This window comes from Canis lupus, chromosome 32, assembly GCF_048164855.1.
Source record: "Canis lupus baileyi chromosome 32, mCanLup2.hap1, whole genome shotgun sequence".
NCBI classification, from domain to species: Eukaryota; Metazoa; Chordata; class Mammalia; order Carnivora; family Canidae; genus Canis; species Canis lupus.
In genome coordinates this window covers 39,810,952-39,831,443 of record NC_132869.1, presented here as the reverse complement: position 1 = coordinate 39,831,443, position 20,492 = coordinate 39,810,952, and the positions used below count along the sequence as shown (strand labels likewise).

The 20,492-nt window shown below is 43.7% G+C and overlaps 1 protein-coding gene across 5 annotated transcripts in view; it reads right to left on the bottom strand.

Moving 5' to 3' along the window:
• NEO1 (neogenin 1) overlaps nucleotides 1–5,775 on the bottom strand; it is a 235,362-nt gene extending 229,587 nt beyond the window's left edge. For 4 of the 5 annotated variants that reach the window (XM_072809538.1, XM_072809537.1, XM_072809540.1 and 1 more), the window contains exon 1: nucleotides 5,310–5,775. In XM_072809538.1, coding sequence (XP_072665639.1) covers nucleotides 5,310–5,451 — 142 coding nt within the window. In that variant the 5' untranslated portion in view covers nucleotides 5,452–5,775. The remainder of the gene's footprint in view (nucleotides 1–5,309) is intronic. The other variant, XM_072809541.1, reaches the window with a different exon arrangement.
• Nucleotides 5,776–20,492: the final 14,717 nt, after the last annotated feature.

Below are 20,492 nucleotides of genomic sequence, written 5' to 3'. Positions count from 1 at the left end.
GGGTCTAAATGACTTTTATTTCTAAAATTTCTTAATAAAAAAAATTTCATTCTAAACGAATCCAAAATTTGGGTTATATTTTAATATCTTCCACTGGCTTGTGTTCCAAGACAAAGTCAATTTTTAAGAATCATAAACACTAGACTTTTCCCTCATCTCAGGTAGCTATCTGGTCAACATGATCTTATCTATGGTCATCACTTCTGTTCTCACTGTTGATGCAATTTTACCTAGAAGCTAAAACACCTACCAATGGCATGGTAAATACCTCCCAACACAGAAGTCACTGATAAAATGTTTGGGGAAAAGACTATTAAATTGGGCCTAGAGCCTCCACATATAAGATTAATGTTACCCCAATATTTTTTATTACTGTAGAGAAAACTCATAAAGGAACCAATAGTGATCAATTATATCAACAGAAGAAAATCTACACTTTCAAAAAATTTAATAGAATTACAGCATTTAAAAAAAAAGAATTACATTTTTTAAAAGTTCATAGAGAAATGTTAAAATCATTCCACAAAGATGCAGTACTTTACAACTTATAAGCAGTTTTATATTTCATTCTTCCGACAATCCAGTTAGGTAAGCAAGGTTACCTTAGCCCTCAACAGATATAAGAGGCGGTATGGAACCATGAGTGAATGAGTGATACCCAAATGCTCTGCCTCATACCTTAAGTCTTTTTTTCACTATCCCACATCACATACTAATTTTCATATGGTCTGCCAAGAATAGCCACATTTCTTACTTCCTTTGAACATTCTGCCTGGAAATCTACAAATTCTTTTATACCTCATCCTGTTAGAAAAGCAGAGCAGAACATCAGTCTCTGTTTATCATTGATCTTTCCAAAGATGATAAACCTAATACACACTAAAACTGAAGCATATCCAGAGGAGGATAACCGAACTCACAAAGGGTCAGAAGACTAAGTAATGTGAAAAATAGCCGAAGGAATAAAGGATAATTAATTTAGAAAGAGAAGGAGAAAGTGACATACTTACACACAAATGTTGTTTAATTAGACACGTGAAAGGCTGTCATACAAAGAAATCAGACTTGTGCTATGTGGCTCTAAAGAGTAAAAACAATGGCAATTCAACATTCATTCAACAAACATTCACTGGTTATCCACTCTGTTCCAGAAGCCTATGCTACACTAGATATACAAAAGGTAAATAAAAGAAGTCCCAATTCTCAAGAGGTTCAGACTAATTGAGGAAATAAGAAAATAAGTAACACAAGATTTTTTAAAAGTACTCAGAAAGCTATGGGAACAGAGGATGACGACTCTAACTCTCTTTGGGTAGGGAGATAGCTGAGAAAAATTCACTGAATGATGAATAGGAATTTCAGAAGTAGACAAGGTGAGAAGTGGGATTAACAGGAAGAAGGACAGAAAAAAAAAAAAAAAGAAAAGGAAGAAAGGACAGCATGTCAAAGGCATGGGGACATGAAGCTCCGCAATAAACCTGAAGTGGTGAACACCTGGTACACATTAGAGGTGCCAAGAAATGAGGCTTTAAATTGAGGGTGAGAGAGAGGCCAGTGGTGAAGAACACAAAAGGCCTCGCAATCTTCATGCCAGAGTTTAGACTCTAACACTCGAGCTGTAGAACACTAATAAGAGATATTAAGTAGGAGTGTAGCTTGCTCAGAAAAAGACGTAAGAAAACTCACTCCAACGGGAAGACAGATGTCCAGAGGGTAACCGTGGAGATAAAGAGATTAATTACAAAGCCACTATTGTTAGTCTAGGTGGGGTAAGGATGAAAAGATTCAGATTCAAGAAATATCTAGGCGGTAAAAATAAAAAAAGAAGTGTTGGCAATAGGAATGAGGGAAAGGGGAGAGTCCAGGATGACTTCTAGATCTCACCTCGGGTGAATGGCGCACAGAGATGCCCAAGACAGGTAAGGTAGGAAGACAAGTCCATGCAATCATTCAAAAATTTGAGAGCCCCAGGCCAGGAATTGGTTTATTACTGTCTAGAGAAAGAGGAGGAGGAAAGGAGGAGGGAAGGGGAGCAAAAAATGAGTTCACCTTTGGTCTTCTGTAACCTAAGGTGCCTATTTAGTGAAGCTACTGAATGGCACGTAAAGCAGAGTGGACCAGGAGAGTCATCAGCTTACAGGTAGTAAATGAAGACAAGACAGAATGAGATCAACTCTGACACCTCCACTTAATAAGGGAGTGAAAGAAAAACTTAGATAACCGATAACGAACTGATCACAAAAGAGATGAAATAACAGGGTGATGCCAAAAAAGGCAAGAGAACAGGGGGGGAAGATCAAGGATAGGAAGGTGAAAATTAAATGTTCTGCATAAAGCAAAACCTACTAACAGAAGTTATTCGAAAGAGGAATAGACCACCTTGTGAGGTAACAAATCACATCATCAAGTAAATGATCCAGACAGATCGCATCATCTGTGCGGGATGTTGGCCAGAGGACTCTTCCCTTGATAGGAGAAAAGTAGCTACAGTACACCTCTCAAGTACAGGATGAGGTTAGTCTCGCCACTACTACGACATTTCATCCAACGCTTTTTTTGTATTCGGACCAATGAATGGAGTATTCGATTACTCTAGTAAAAGTTTTTAAAAAGGTTTCTACGTATTTCATGTAACTCATAAGCAACCAAGCAACTGTATTAAAACTACACTAAGGCTGCTCTTGGCATACAGAAAGTTGCTGGAGAAAGCACGGAAAGAGCTGATCTAGTCTACTTTAAATTCAAACTGATTTCAACTGAGCTCTCAACACGGACTTTGCTATTTCCCCATTCCTGCATCTCAAGTCTACCATCCACTCCTTAACCCTCACTCTGATTAGAGAAGACTTGCACTGCACAGGCCGGCTGCTCTGTCCTGACATCCTTCCCTAGGTCCCTACCCACCTTTTCAGAAATCTTCCTTTCCTTCTTTCCTAAAACCATACAGAGTGCTAATCATTTCTGACCCTCTGCAGCTGATCGTTTTCTATCACTAGCTCGTCCATCTCTTTTGTCCTCCTCAACATCTATCCTAAACTGGAAAACCACCCCCATTTATCCCTGCGGTCCTATACCCTAATTTTCTTTTTCTACCAAATACTCCCATCCCCCTACCACCTACTCAGTGTAATCCCTTACAGAAAGGTGTCTGAGTCTACCCCTCTACAAAAATAAAAAAATTAAAACCACTGACAAATGGCCTGTGATCTACTGACCACTTGTTTCAGTCTCCACTTACTCAGCTCTCAATTCCCTGGATCTCTCTGCAGCTGACGACAGAAAGGACCAGCCCTTTCTTATTCCAGTTATTCCTTTCACTTTTGGAATGAGGCAGGGTGGCTTGTGAAAAGGACTCTGAACTAAGAATCAGATCTATGTTCTAGTCCCCACTAGGCCACTAACTAGCTGTGAGCCTTCCCAACCTCCAGGCCTCCTCACCCCTCAGATTTCACTTCTCAGACACTCTGACACCAGGATTACATTAGGTTCTGGCAGGACACACTTTCTCAAAAACCACTCTTCTCCTTTCTCGTGCTTATCACATTACTTAATTACACAATTAGTAGTCTAACGGCTATTTTCCTACCCATTCACCAGAATGGAAGCTCCACGAAGGCAAGACATACACCTAAGCAATGCCTGCCCCTCATCAGCACAAAACAAAAGCCCATCGATTGAATCAGTGTTGAAATAACACGTTTCAACCACTTCTAAGAGACTGCTTGTGTTACTTTTATTAACCTAATAAAATGATTAGCACTTTTACTTACAAAATTACAAAATTCTAAACAGACTCCTCCAATTACGTAAAACATACATAACCCGAACTACATATAAAATTAAGAGCAAGGCGGAATCTGTCTTCTAAAATAGCTCCATCTCTCTTGCCCATATCCGCAAGAACAGAAAGGTTGGATCAGTTAACCTACATTTCAGGCCCAAAATGTGTATTCTAACCCAAGTGCTGGCTGAGTGTGCGAGTGCAGGCTTGATACTAAAACACTACTGCTTATAACCGGGTTTTAGATAATGCCCACTCCTACTCCGGTTGAAAGCTTTTCTTTAACACTGGCATCAGCCACGAGCTTATAATACTCTGCAAGGAAATCAAAAGAAAGTTTATCAGTCAAGTTACGTGAGCAGTGGGATTTTAAATACTATACATTGTGAATCCGGAGGAGGGGAAAAAAAGAAACAGGTAAAGGTTTAGCGATTAGAAGCTGCCACTGCGCCGGATCAGATGACTTTCAAATGCAAAGATTTCAGATCTCATGCTGCTAGTAGTAGTAGGTGAGAGTTGGGTCAAGTTTTATGATACACCACCTTGGTCAAAGGAGTTAAACGGATCACATGCTGCTTTGCCCTTCAACTGCTCAACTACACTATAAGGTCTTCCACAGGCAGGCCTGGGGTCTGCTCACAGCCCCCCTCCCCCAAACAAACAGGGATGCAGACCATTTCAGTAAACACACGATACCCTAAAATAACACCTGAAAATGGCTTTCCGGGCTAAATACATACACTGCCACTTGGAAACATAAAGTCCTTAAATCCGATGCTTAGACAACCCCCCTAGCTTAAGAGCACAATTCCCAGGCGGTAAATATAGTTGTGATCCCCAGAAAGGAGGCATTTCATAACGGAAAGACCGAGAGATGGAGTCGGCTGGAGCGGTTCTGCAAGGCGCCCGCATCGTGGGGTCAACACAGGCCGCTGTGGGGGGGGGGGCAACCGTGCGCCCCCCCCCCCGGGCACCCCCTTTCTCTCCTGCAGCCCCGAGGCTGCAAACCCCGCTCGAGGAGTCCCCCCCTCCCCGCCCAGACCGGCCTGCGCTTCCCGGGGGCTTCAGCTGGGAAATCCCGAGCCCGGGAGTGGGGAGCTCAAGCCCCCCGCTTCCCCTCCCTTTCCTGAAAATTAATGAATTGGCCGTGCGATTGTTTATTTAATGAGGTGTGTAGTGGCCTCTACTGGTGCTTGTGCTGAGCACAAGAATGTCCCACTCTTACAAGTGGGATGAGCCTGGGGGAGGGGAGCGAGGCGAGGGGTGAACCTGCCTCCGGGTACAAAGCGCGGAGCCGGACCGGGGCGCCCCCGCCGCGCCCCCGCCGCGCCCCCCGCGGCCGCCCCTCCCCCGCCCGCCCGCTTCGCTCCCCGCCCCGCGCGACCCCCTTTCTCTCGGGCAGCCGGAGCCCAGGCGGAGAAGTTCCTGCACGCTTCCGCCGGGATCCTGCACAAAAACACCGCAGCCCGCGGTGCGGGAGCGGGAGCGGGGGCGGGAGCCGGCCCCCCGGGCCCCGCGCCCCCCTTACCTGCGGACTGCGGCGGGGAGCCGCTCCTGGCGGCCGCGGCGGACGGCGGGCGCCCGAGCAGCAGCGGCAGCAGCAGCAGCAGGCAGCACAGCCGGAGGGAGGAGGTGCCCGGGAGCCGCCGGGCTCCCCGCTCCGCCGCCATCTCTGCCCCGCGAGCCGCGGCGGCGGCGGCGGCAGCGCCGCGGAGCCCTCGCCGCCTTCCCTTGCGCGCGCCCCGGCCGGTCCCTCGCTGCAGGCTCGGCTCCCGCGGCCGCCGCCGCCACCGCTGCGCCCGGCCCGGCCCGCGCGGCCCCTCTCGCGGGAGGGGAGACTCGGGGGCGCCTCCCTCCTGCACCTCCTGCAGGGGGGCGGAGAGGGGAGGAGAGCAGAGAGGGGAGGGGGAGTCAGTGCATTCCGGGCCGGGCTGGCGGGCGGGCGGGCGGGCGCGGGGGGGTCGGTCTCCAGGTTCCAGGCGCCGCCACCCGCCGCCGACTCCGGCTGCACACACACCAGCCAGGGGGGCGGAGACCGCGGGCGGCGGGGGCGGGGGCGGGGGGCGGGGGCCCGGGGCGCGCACCCCCGCGCACGCGCAGGCGCGCGCCCCCCTCGCCCGCACCCCCCTCCCCTCCGCGCGGGCTCCGAGCGCGGCCCGCCCCCGCTCCAATCGCGGCGGCCGCCTCTCGGGCCGCTCCCCTGCCCCCTCCCCCTCCTTCCTCCTCCCTCCCCCCCTCCCCGGAGCCGCGGACGGGCGCGGGGCGCGCGCGCTGGGCGCTTCTGCTGGCGTCAGGGAAACCCCGGAGAAGCGGATCCTCCTCCTCCTCCTCCTCCTCCTCCTCCTCCTCCTCCTCTTCCTCCTCCTCCTCCTCCTCCCGCGCGCTCCGGGGAGAAGCCCCCCCCCTGCGCCCCCCGCGCCCCCCCCGCGGACGCGCCGCGCTGCGGAGACCTGCGGGCAGCGGCGCGCGGAGCTCGGGCGCGCCCGGGAGGCCCTGGCGGGAGCGCACCTCGCCCCGGGCCCCGGGCCTCTATATAGGGCCGCAGAGGAGCCCGAACGGCCTCCGGGAGGAAACCCGGGTGCGCGGAGGGTCGGCGTGCGGATTGATGTGCTCGCCAGGAACAATAGCGATCCCGCCCGGCGCTGGCTGGGAGCTGGCGCGGCTCCCGTGGGAGGGGACCCTCCGCGCCGCCCTCCGGCTTCCAGGCCGGGCCTCCCGGGACCGGGGCAGGGGCAGGGCCGGGCCGGGCCCGCCCGACCTCGGGGCGCGCGCCCCCACCCGCGTCGCCCGGCCTGGGCCCGGGGAGCCGCGCGCACCCCCAGGTGCCCGGGCCGCAGAGCCCGCGCCCGCGCCCGGCCGCCGGGAAACCGGGAGCGAGGGGCAGCGCCCCGGCTCCCCGGGACCAGGGAGCGCAGCTCGGGCTTAGCTGCTGCGGGGAACGCTGCTAATTTTCTAAACTGCTCCCGTGGAAAATTTGAGAAAATCTCTTTGTGTGGTTTTGCGCTTGAAGAGTCATGGCTCGTCAATAGGAGTTGGATTTCTTTTTTTCTTTTTTTTTTTTTTCACTGCCCTGTAGAGTCAATAACCAAAATGTGTTGCTTCCCACAAGAAGAAAGAAGAGGGCTGTTTTTCCTCTGATTTCCACATCCCTGCATGTTTTCTCGTAATGATTTTCTTCAGATATTTTCTTTTATCCTGGAGTGCCAAAATAAGCAGCATGAGGCTTGCGTTAACGTTAGGAGGGAAGAGCGCAGACTCCTCGTAAAACCTCTTAGATCATCAAAACGGTGGAATTAGGAAGCCTCTTCCCAGTTCTTTGAAACAATTGACTCCTAAAAGAACAAACATGCTCATTGTTTTCCACCAGGGAGACCATCTAAATATCTTTTTGTTTGGGTTAGAGTTGTTAACCAGCAAAAATATTTCCTGAATACCCCTGATTGACCTGTTAAATTAGAAATAGATTACCTCCCAATTACTTCACAAGTATTTGCTTAATTAACCTTTAATAATCATATCATGAATAATGTGATTATTCAGTTTTCTGAGATAGTTAATGAGGGGGGAAAACCCTTTGGAAACTATAAATTGCCTCGCAAATGTTAATTTCCAGATATCTTTTCTAAGTCTGGAAATTTTTCGTTAGTAAAACTGTGAAGTGTATGATGTGACTTCTAAAATGAAGCTTGCGTTTATCTCCGAGTTGAGGAAATAGTGAGTTGTGTGCCTGATAATGTAATCAGATTGATTTTCACGTGTATGACTTTTGTGAAACGTGTCACTGATGTCCCAGCCCACTGATGTCACTGATGTCACTGATGTGCACAGCCCACTGTGCACGCTGGGGCTAAATCAAAAAGTTTGAAGCACTTTCTGTAAAATAGGGTGACTGAATCATGTATTTCTTATTTGTGATTAAATCACAAGTTTAACTAAGCCCACGAATACAGCACTAGGAGATGGAGCCCCAAAGAAAAAGTTAGGGATTCCGTATCAGTTCAAGAAAAGTAACCCAGGCAACACGCTGGAGTTCAGATCCTCTACCTTGTTGCAACCTAACCCACATTGTAGATGTTCCCTTTGAAGAATCCTTAACCTCTCTTTTCTTTCATAAGGCATCTCTGAGAGATTTTTCTTAGGCATCTTGTTTATCATTTTCATTCTCCCAGTAAGATTTTCAGCTAACACTTCCATCCGCGTTTATACTGCTAATCAACATATTTTTATGAAGTCTAAACTATGGATCTACAGAGAGATATTAAGCCATTCATGAAATTAACACTTTTTTTTCATCTAAGTTAGAACATGAGGCCCATGCTCACGGAATAGTGCACAAAGAAAGTTTTAGAGCAAAGAAAACAGACTGGCCATTGTATGTTGGTGTAAGTTATCAAAGTGCAGGCCAAAAATAACTAGACCAAATATTCTTGTGAAATTTAGTCTAAGTGTACTTTGATATAAAAATTAAATGAAAAATTAATAAAGCCAATGAATACAAAACTTGGTAAGAATCTTATTCTCTGTGGTAAAGGGATTATTTTTCAACTTTAGAGGGGCAATATATTTCAGTGTTTAATTGCTGGCAGTAATTAGATTCTGTAGCTGATTCCCTGGCTGAAGACCAGTATCCAAGGTAGCAAGGAAGAAAGCAAGCCCCCTGACTAGTAGATCCGAGTACAGAACACCTCCTAGACAAAGAAAATTTTAACTAGTAGTTACCCATGGCGTAGACGCAAGATTTTCTTCACGGGCGTTAACATTTTTACATTTAACTTTTACATTTCACTAGGTAAGAATTTTTATTTCTCCCTTTCTCCTCCAAGAGCCACCTGTCCTAGGGAGCCATCTCTGAATTAAGCCTAATTAAGAAGGATCTGTGCTCCTTAAGGACAAAGCCTAGGCAATATTAATTTTGCTAGTTACACGTTCCTTAATTAATCATATATCTGTAGTTCCACAACAATCTATTAATTCAACAAATATTGCTGAAGACCTTTTGTTTGCCGGAGATTGTGCTGGGTGCTGAGATAACAAAAATTTTCATTCATTCATTTAATATTTATAAAACACTGTCTCGTGCTCTGCCCTGTGTTCAAGGAACGCAATGGTGAGCCAGATAGACAAGGTTCCCAGTCTAGCAGGAAAGATAAGGAGTTTTAACAAAGAAGTGTGAAGAGTGTTATGGTAAGGGAAGATAAGGAGTGTGGGAAACATAGTGAGAGCATCTAACCTGACTAAATCCTTTGTGGGGGCAGAGGGAGGGTGGGGCTGGGGAATTAGGGAAGAAGCATTGGTCTCTAAACTGAGCCAAATGGAAGAAGATGGGTAGGAGTTAGCCACCCTGCAGTGAGAATTGACATCAGTTTTGCATTTTAGAAGGATCACTGGGGCTGCTTCAAGAAGTGTGGGTTGGAAGGAGGACAAGACCTACGAAACCAGTACCGGGTTCGGATTTTGTTAACAGTAGGCTGGGGAGGAGATGGTGGCGGCCTGGAGTAAAGCAGAGGGGGTTAGGAGAAGTGAGCAGATAAGAAGAGAGATTTAGGAGATAGATAGAAACAACAGAGGTGTGTGGGAGGCCAGAGGCAAGTGTGACTCAGATTTCAGCTTGGGCATCGGAAGGAAGGTGGTGACATTCACTGAGAAGGGAGGTAGGAAGAGAAGCAGATGCGAGGAGATACGAGTTTAACTTCGGACAAGTTTAAATGAAAGTGCCTAAGGGACATCTAAGTAGAAATATCAGTAAACTGTTATTGGGGTCTGGGGTTTAGCCGGGAGAACTGGGCGAGTCATCAGCATATGCCATCTATGCCTAAATATAAGGCACTGCTGAGTGGAGAGTGTGCCTCATTTTCCCAATTAAAATCCGCCCCCCAAAAAGCTTTGTAGCTAAGCTTAAATAGATGAGCTTTTAGAGATGTAGACGAAATAATCAGAGATCTACTGATAATATTTAATGCATTAACTCAATTATACTAATACGCTTTAAACCATTAATGAAATATAATTTTAAAAACAATTTTCTAGAAACTCTTCACAGTGTTTTTATCATCACCAGAGTCACATTTTGAGTCTCTGACATGGTTTCCCAAGATAATCTTTAGATTTTCTTCCACCTAAATTTTTGACTTTTTATAGGACATTGTCACTGGGGATTTTATTCCAGGTTCCAGGATCTAATCACACTACATCATTCATCCTATACCCATATTCACTTATGTATATATATATTTTTTTCCATAATGACTGTTAAGGCCTTGTTTACAAGCACATCCAACATTTGCAAGTTTGAAGGTATTTCCCTGGAAGTAATTTCTAAATCTGCGTTAAATTTCTTTGTTTCCTTTCTTATCGAGTCTGTCAGGTGGCTTCTATCTGAACATTGAATGAGATTATTACATGCTAATGCATATTCCCCCAAAGAGCATTTTGATGTTTAAAATAACTGAAAGAACATCCAGTAACATGAAGGACTTTTTTCAGGTCAGAATATAAGGTGATTGACTCTCTTCTAAGGGATAATGGGGAGGGGGCTGGTATCACATCCCAGTATATACAATAATGCCAAGGAAGTGGTTGAGATTGCCCTGGGAAAGTTTCAGACCGGAGAGGAGGACCAAACCCAAGGAACACCAACACATTTAAAGTACAGAACAAGAAAAGGGACTTGCAAAGAAACAAGCAGACATATAAGAAGAAACCCCGAAGCATGTGGTGTCACAGAAGCCAAGGGGGAAAAAGTGCTTTGGGAATGCAGGAGCGGTCAATAGTATCATGTGCTCCTGAAAGGTCAAGTAAGGTAAAACCTGAAAAACTCCCATTGCACATAGTGATAAGATGATCACGGACAACCTCACCACGAGCAGAGAGCAGAGCAGAGTAGCAGAGAGTAAGGCACCTGATTGCTAAGGCTTCCTCAAGGTGTTTACTTATAATAGGAAGAAAGAGTGGGGAAGTCTAGAATGGATTTTGTTAAGAGGGGAGTGAACTCAAGTTCTGATCCAAGTAGCCAATAGAGAGGGAAGTGTTGAAGATTCAAGAGAGCAAGGGGATAATTGATAGCTTCCAAACAGCGTAGTAGATAATTTGGCAGCTGTCATTCAGCAAGGCCCATGATTATCTGACCTCAGTAGTCTCAAGGAACTGGCAACGTGCAAAAAGGACTTCACAGAATAGAGTTACACCCTGGCCCTGTGGTTTCCAGGCAGCTTTCAGCTGTATTTGAGCATGTGTCGTTCTTGTAACACCTTAATGAAAACTGAAAATAAGAAGCCACATCCTGACGATGGCTGCCCAGTCCTTTCTCCTCAAAGGAGACACATGGCTGGATCCTTGTCACAAGACAAGGCAGTTCAGCTTTCCAGCAAGAATGACAGGATCTTGCTTTTTGGTTGCAAGTGATAGAAACCCAACACAAAGTATTAACTTAAGCAGAAAGAAACTTTATTGGAAGGACCCTGAATCTTAGGACAAGGCTGTAGCCAGACCTCAGAAATAGAACTAGAAACTGGAGTGCTTTGGAGAACCCAGAAAATCACCTTTTGGGGAGTCTCTTGTCTCTGCACATCTTTCTAAATCTGCCTCAGCTTCACATTTGTTGCAGAATGGCTCTGTGTCCTAGTCCATGTGACAGCAAGTGGCTACTGCCAACAACTTCCCAGTTACCCTGTCACAGTCTGCTTCTGACTCTCTGTCCCAGTTACAAACTTCCCAGTGAAAGGACCTTAGTTTAGGTGCCTACTCTCACTCATTCGGGTCGTAATATGAAAGCTCTTGCCGTAATTAAGTAAATAAAAGGGGAATGTGCAATTCCTGGAAAAGAGGTACCAAAATAATTCAACAGGCATCAGTTGCTGCTGGGTTCCATTTATCACTGTATCCCAATTGCCCAATCTGGTACCTGGTATCTAATAAATATCTCTCTAAGGCATAAGTATTTGATGTCAATACAAAGATTTTTTAAATTATGGAAGGCAGTTTAGACAGAGGTCAAGGTATTGGCTTGGATGAGAAGACAGAAAAGAAGAAAGCACAGATACATATGTGCAGATAAGTTCATAGGCAAGAGGATACAAAATTCATTCTTGAGGATCTCGATATTCTCCATGAAGTAGGAGCAAGGCCTCTGCTGCAAGAAGAGAAGGAATGTGGTGAGGTGTTTAAGGAGAGTGGAATATGTTCGGAAGAGTCAGAGGGGATTAAGAAAGGGAAGTATACGGGGGTCCAGCTGAAATTCTTTTTTTTTTTTTTTGTACCTAGCTGAAATTCTTAATGACACATTTGTGATTTTTGTCCATCTAGTACTTGTAAGGCAATGCATAGTAAGAGGTGAGAACGTGAATGGCTAGGTTGACCCAGAGTTGGGGATTTCTAAGAGTGGGTGAAGAAGTAAAAAGACAAGGGATTAAGGCACTCAAGGATGCTGAGAAGTGAATTCTTTAACTGCTAAATCATGTGCTCTCATCTAGATAGGGAAGGAAAGGAATCCAGAATGGTTAGAATGACTAGGATAAAATGAGAGTATCAAGATATTGGAACAATCAAGATCCAAGAGTACGTGTACTATGTGTGAGGAAGGCAGTAAGAGCATAAAGATAGAAGGCTACATATTTGAGACTAGAAGTTGACTGTTTCGGAAGAGTCAAGGAAGCCAAGAAACTTTTACAGTAGGCAGTAGTTTTTGGTGCATTGCTTACATGTTTTGGAAATGTTGGGAGTTTCCTGCTTTCTGCTGTGGACTCCGCTCTATCTAATTGCCTGCCACTGAGCTTGTATATCCCTCCCACACACATACACAAACACATGCACGCATGCACGTACACACACATGCTTGCACACCACACCAAGATCCTTTCTACAGCAGAGTTGAAATGGCCAAAAACAGAGATTACCAGAGGACAGCCTGGCTCCTATTCCAAGCTACAGCCCTCCCCACCCACCTACCCACCACCATCACAAACATCCAGCCTGCTCCCCAGGGAGTTGAATTCAGTAACATAAAAACCTCAAGAAGCTCATTTATTCCTTTAGCTTATGTCCAGTATAAGAGCTACCTGTGTTTTGGTCCCTTTCTATTAGCCCTGAGAAACTCTCCAGCAGAAGGTATCCTTAATCTTACTACTAATTGGGAAACAAAAAAGAGACTTGCCTTTCTCCAGGTTCTCCTATAGAAGGAATAAATGGGAATGCTATCCTAAATTGCCATTTTCCTGCCTTGTATGCTGCCATGCAAGCTCCTCTCTGGTGTTGAAGATGGTGGCAAGGGAGAGGGAGGAGAGCAGGGTCAGTGTGGCTAAGAGATGGGTCATCGACAAAGCCAATGAAGTCACCCAGGATGGTGGGCATGGAGTGGCTGGAGTGGAGAAAAAGAATATAAGCCACTTGACACTTAAGATATCTGAGAAATGACTCATAAGTCGATCATTATATGATGACAACAACAACAAAAGACACTGAGCTGGATGCCATGATTCCCAAAATCAAACAGAATTCTTGTTTTCCTTAGGATTTTTTGTTTCTGCCCCAAAATGCCCCAAAATCAAAAGTGATTCGGTGGGAAAATGACAGTGGAATCCCACGTGAATATGAACACCACCTACTGGTCACTTGAGATCTGAACAAATGAGGCCACAGAAGTGGCCTCCCGACAAAGTCAGATTTTAAAAAACAAAACAGGAGATCGAAGCAATGCCTGAGCAGAGAATGGGTATGTGGAGGCATTTGTTTACAATGCAGTGGGACTTCCGGGGGAACAGAAGAAATGTTTGGAATAGATTAAGCACTGAGAGCTTGCATCAATTTTACTTGCATCAAGTAAAATTAAAATGGGAAGCCAGTGCAGGACATGATTAAAAAAAAGACCCTGCAGGACAATGACCACTAAGATGAGAGGTTCTGAATCAGTGGTGACATTAAGCCAATGTATCATGGTGAAGACTGTGACCTGTGAGGAGCCTCGCCCAGCCCAACAGAGCTTTTGGTGTTCTAATAAGTCTATGGAAGCCTAAGTGAGGAGGGCCAGTCTCTTGGCTCCTTGCATGAGGGTTCCAGAGTCTGCACGCATACCCTCAGGTGGACAGCCACCACCACAGCAGTTGGAGGAGCAGTGCAGGAGCAATAGTGACCCAAGGGCAGATATGAGTGAGCTTCCTCCATTCCTGAAGTTCAAGGATACTGCTGCTCTCAGGAGAGAAAGCCTCCCTAATACTTAGTGCAGGGGTCCCCAAATATAGAATCACCTAGGGAATATGTTTTAAACACACAAAGATTCCTGGGCTCCACTGCAATCTTCTTGAATTATAAACTCCCAGGGGTAGCCCCAAGAATATGTATTTTTGAGAAATCACTCGATGGCTTCAGAATTTACATCTAACAGAAACTTAAGGATGGTGATGCAATTGGTCAATAGAAGTAAACAGTGACTCAAAGGATAATCAGCTTTATAGATTTTCACATTCTTAAGCCCCCCGAACTTCTCTAGTTACCTGAAAATAAGCCAAAACATTAACTTGTAACTCCCTATATTTAGTACTTTTGCTCTCCTTTTCCTTCTTGCCAGTATTTTCCTTTGAAATCATATCCTCTTGTCATTGGTGATTTTAAAACCATCCCTTTTGACGTTGCATTTATCAAATTCCCTAATATTAAAGGATACATATTATGGAACACGTGAAAAATGCCCAAAAGTACATAGACAAGTAAAATTAAAATTACCTGTATTCTCTCTCTCCACACCATTCTTAACATTTGGCTGTATCTCCTTCCATTTTTATTCCTCTCCACAAATGTTTTTTCTATATTTGTAATTATATATAGAAAAAACTTTGTAATCTTTGCAAATCTAGTACAGTTTCTTATACTAGTTTTTAACTTTCTAACTTCATAAGAAACTAGTGTAAGAAAATTTGTAATCATAATATATATTCTACTTTCCTAAATTTATTATTATAAATTCTGCTTCTTAAACTTATCATAAATACTTCCTTCTGTTATATTGTTCATAAAAACATATGCAACACTTTGCAATAGTATATTGAGTAGACAAATCATAATTGCCTAAACCACTTTTTTATTTTCTTATTGTTGGATGTTCGGTGTTGTTTATTTATTCCACAAATATTTACCAATTTCCTACTATGTGCTGGACAGAGTTCGGGGGCCTAGAAATACAGTCATGAAGAAAGTAGGCAAATTCTCATAGGCTTACATTCTAGTGAGGTGGAGAATGGTAATAATTAAACGTCAGGTGATAATAAATGCCCCCTCCCAAAGAACAAAAGGGATAAAGGCTGACAGGGCACTGTTTTATGTAGCATGGTTAACACAAATAATACTGGAATGAGTACATTGGTTTGTAACATTTTTAAGTTTTTCAAATTGTTTTGCCAAGATACTTTACTGGAGAAAGAATTACTGAATCGAGAGTGTGAATATTTTTCATATTTGTTGATACATATTGTTAATGACATTCCAAATGGTGGGACCAATTTGTATGCCCCACCTTTGAGATAATTTTTTAATTTAAATTCAATTTGTTAACCTAGTGTATTATTCGTTTTAGAGGTATTCACACTATTTTGTAATCTTTGCTGATTTAAATTTCTTATTGATTTGAACGCGCTTTGAAAAGAGGAAAAGCTTGGGGTACCTGGGTGACTCAGTCAATTGAGCTTCTGGCTCTTGGCTTCTGCTTAGGTCATGATGTCCAGGTTGTGAGATGGAGCCCCACGAGGAGCCCTGCCTGCAATGAGCCTCGCATCCAGAACTTCAAGGAGCCCAAGGTGGGGCTCTGTGCTCAGTGAGGAGTCTGCTTGTCCCTCTCCCTCTGTCCTTCCCTCACTCGAAGATAAATAGATAAATAAAATCTTTTTTAAAAAAATAAAATAGGAAAAGTTTAACTTTTATCATATTTGCTACAAATAACTTTTCCAGAATCTCGATTGACTCTTAACTTTGGTAGTGTCCTCCTCTCTCTTTGCATAACTACCAGTTGTCCCAACACTCTTAACTGAATGATTTTTTTCCTCATACACTGGTTTGTGCAGGTACATTTACTATGTATTAACATTTTAAAGTATATCGGAGTCTGTGTCAAGGTTATTTATCTTGTTCATTCATCTATTTACTTTGCATCAATATTGCACTGTGTAGTTCTCTACATATAAGACATTCTAACACCTGTCAATGCCAATTCTCCCTCATTCTACTTACCTTTAATATATATTCTTTTTTTACTCTTTATGATTTATTCTTCTAAATAATTTTTATACCAATGCTATGAGAAATGGCTTTTCCTTTTTCATCACATTTTTAATATGTTATTGCTGTTAAACAGGCTAGCTATTGATTTTTGTGTATTTATCTAATCCTACCATTTTATTGAACTCTTTTTTATCAATTCAAATAGCTTTTTAATGGCATCTCTTTGGTTTAGAGATGTACTATTTATTTTCCCTTATACAGTAGTTCTAGCAGGTTTTATTGTGTGTTTTTGATAATCTGCTACTTGACGGTTTAGGATTTATTACTGTTAGGGTTCTTTTTTAAGATTTTATTTATTTATTCATGAGAGACACAGAGAGAGGCAGAGACACAGGCAGAGGGAGAAGCACCCTCCCTGCATGAAGCCCCATATGGGAATCCATCCCAGGATCCCGGGATCATGACCTGAGCCAAAGGCAGACTCTCAACTGCTGAGCCACCCAGGCATCCCTACTGTTAGGTTTTTATTCTGAAATACACCTCTTATCAAAAGAAAACTACACTCTTGGCTAAGTGGCTTTGGCCTTAAATTTTACTTTCTTCGTGTTTATTTGGTTTGTTTAATGCATCTTTGCCTTGCTTTTATTTTTCAACATTGTTGTTTTTGTTTGAGCTGTGCCAGGGGACACCTGTGGGACTGGCTGTCATCCATCCCTTCTCTTCCAAGCCCTCGGTTCACACTGCAGCTACCACTAGGGAAAAGCAATCGCATCTTCTGACCACAGTGGATTGGGCCTGGTGTGGACACCCTTCCCGAGACTGGCCCATCATGCTGTCCTCATCCTCTGGCCACACTCATGCCTGGAAGAGACTCTTTGACTTGGAGGATGCATGGAGAGAGAGAGAGAGAGAGAGAGAGAGAGAGAGAGAAAGAGAAAGCAGCTTCTTTCTGGTGGTTTAAAGTCTAAACTTTTAAAACTGGAAACTGTCCATGGCCTTGTTTTACAACATGTGGAGAAAACTAGTGACCAGCAGGAGAGAATGAAGCTGACACACAGAATCTCAGCCGTGATGAGCGAGACAGTATTTGAACAGTATCCAAGTTCCTCAGTGTCTCATGTTCCTGGGGCACAGCTGCATCTCTACACCCATGGTCGTTTGGCTCTACTTTGGGTTTGGTGAAATGCCTCCGTCTTGGTCCAATAAATCCTCCTCTTTAGCTCGGGTGGATTTGGTTTGCACCCGAAAGATTCCCTACTAATATAATCTATGTTTTGTAAACAGCTGAGATTTACTCTAGAGGCAGGAATGCAGGCCAGATAGCATTCTAAGTTCTGGAGGTGATAAATACTTATTTTTTGATGTTACATTTGGCCAGATCTGCAGGGAATTAAGAGAGACCCCTCTCTTAATACAACACACCGGTTTAGGCTGCTTGGTGCTGTGCTCCTCAGCTCTCATGTAGACAATACAAGCCACAGTTTCTGCTACTGCATTGAGATCCTAAGTAGTCTCAGTCACAATGTGAACACTTTTGCAAAGCTCACCTATCTGAGCAGTGGAAGATTGGTTTCATGGCCTCTGGATGAAGTGAGGGGGAAAAGAGATAAGATTGATATCCTTTAAGAATAACATGCTCCATTTCTAAAACATGCCCTGCAGTACTGTCTTCAGGGCTGTCAGCCTATACCTTTTGCCGGCTAAAGGCAGTAGAGTGGAAAAAGAATCACTTCGGGGTACAGACTTTCCAAGAGGACCACCCTTCCTGTCACCTTCCAGAATCCTCAGGGAATTGAGTGGTTAAAGTCAGACTCTCCAGGCGTGTGACACTGAGGGGCACTAGTCCTGGATGGAGATTGTATCAAAGACCAGCACATCCACTAGTCCTGGATGGAGATTGTATCAAAGGCCAGCACATTTCCCCGGCAGTTATGCCAAGAATGTCAAGATCTGTACATCTGCTTTCAGGACCTGGAGTTACCGTTTTGGATGGTTCTTAGTCCCTTACCAGCAGCTTAGAAATCAAATCACTCTGCTGAGTGCCAGAGGCCCTAGCTCACGGACGGAACCACTAAAATCAGACTAATTGAAGTAACAAATACGCTTGAACACTGCTTCCTTGAGAAAATGCAACCCTCGGAAGACATGACATTTACTTCTGACTTGGCTGGACATATTGACAACGAGGCGTTTCTGAGACCGCTTTTGATTTGTATTGATTAAAAGAAATATGGCATGAATTTCAAGAGTCCAAATGTACCTTTGCCCTGATTCAAGCACAAACAGAAAGACCAAAGAGAAATGTGCAAGTAGAACACAAACCTAGCACAAGCCAGTAACAATTGAGAGCTTTTATCGCCTGACAGCAGCTTTCAGACCCATATGCGATGATTTCAGGGGTTTGGTGCAGTTCATAATGGGCTGAGTGTCAATGTCACAAATGCCTTCCAGAAATTATTATAGTTGTTTGGCTACTGTGTTGGCAGTCTCAGCAGGACACCTAAGAAGTATTATGTTACCAACAGCATACATTCCTTCCTCACCCCTAGCTAGATGTGGTGCTTTGAAGACAAAAATGAGGTGAGGACAAATGACTTTTGCTATTTCTGTTGGTTTGACAGCTACCTTCAAAACATTCGGTTTAACTCTTTTAATTACAAACAAACAGTAAGGAAAGAAAGTCGAAAATCCCTTTAAAAATTGGATCGGAAAGTTAGTGGCAAGAAGAAAATCTTGTAATAAAATGCAGTGTGATACGACGCACAAGGGATCCACCACAAGTGTGTAACAGCGCAGAGAGAAAGATGTTTCCCTGAGGTTTGCCTTGCACCATGCTGGTATGTTAAACAGGCTGATATTTTAATCAATGCTTAGGACCCTAAAATAAGCTCACAAGATATTGAGATTTTACTTTAAATGAATTATTCATAGACAAAATAGCAAATTAAAAATAACAGTATCGCATGATCCTTTTTTTGCCAACACAAAAACTAAATACAGAGAAAGAAAGGGTAACCATGGCAAGTAGGGTACTTTGGCTGTAACTCAAAAGAATTGGACATATTTTGCTCTTAACTAAATACTCAGTAGTTTAGTTTCTCATAGATTATCCCAAATCCCTGTGTCTACATGTGCCAGTTTCCAGAGATACTTCAACTATGGACAATAGCGAGGACCTAATCACTATAGAAAGTCCTCTGTGAACCATAGTTCATTGTTCTTCTTCTGACTCTGATACTGAATGGTATCTATGAGCCAACATGATTATCTTTTAGGAGGTGGTTCCTGAATATCCCCAGCTTCCTTGATTGGCCATTATAGGTGATTTACCTATATTTGTATACCTTGGGAGAGAAATCCTCCTCAAGCACAGCTCTGAGAGGCAGCACGGTTGAATTAAAAGAGAAGGATGAGCACAACTGGAATAAGAACACCAAAACTTGGCTTCCAGCTCTACTCTAGATAAGCTTGGTTATTAGCACTTAATCTGTTTTCAAAACAGGTAGACTGAATGCTATTGAGGCACAAGGCCTTATGGGTGAAGCTGAGCTGCTGATTCCCTCAGCCTTTGGACTGACTGAGCGGCCACGAGCAGACTCAGTAGCGTGCTCAGCCCCAGTACAAAAATGGTTCTACATAGCTTTGCCATAAGCATCTTTGCCACAGGCATTTTTATCTTATTTTTGCTGCATAACTAATTGGCTATAAGGCAATTTTACCATAAAAGATAAAATCATAAAAAAATAAAAGAGGACATTCATTTAAAAGGACATAACAAAACATAAAAATGAGCGACAAAATTAAAAAGACTTGATTGTGAAATACAGAATATTTGGATATATTTAAAATGTGTAGTGTAGATTCATGGCAATAGTGCACAAATAGATGATTTTATTTGTGGGTTGCACCTAAGCACTTGTCTTCAAAGTCTTTCATTCATAGGATTCATATATATATGTATTTTTGTTTGTTGATTTTTCTCCTCATCCAGCATTACACCTTTTTCTTTTTTCACTAAAATTTCTTCCTTCTAGGATGCACATTTGTAACCCAGCCTTGCATTGTGTTGTGAAAGCCTTGTTGGCTTATTGTCACATGTCTGCCAATGGACATTCCAAAGTTCTTTGGTAAATGTGGGTTCAAAACTCTGCGCTGTTCTACAGACCCCTGTGAGGACTCAGATTTACATACTGTAAAAAAATGGGAGTACTATGTCAATGAAGAAATGAAACCAAAGTGTCAACCAGTTGATGAAACCAATAAATTGTCAAACCAAACTGTTAACCAGTTATTTTTTTTTTAATCTTTTATGGCAGGATTGCCTTATGGCCAATTAGTTAAGCAGCGAAAATGTTTGCAGAGAAAATGCTTGTGGCAGAAATACCAAACATGGTAAAAATATGACTGGTTTCTATGCAATCCATGATATTAAAAATACTGTGTTGACTAACATTGGCCATTTCTCAGCCTAGACATACAAAGTCTGAAACTATGGGCTTTGGGTGAATAC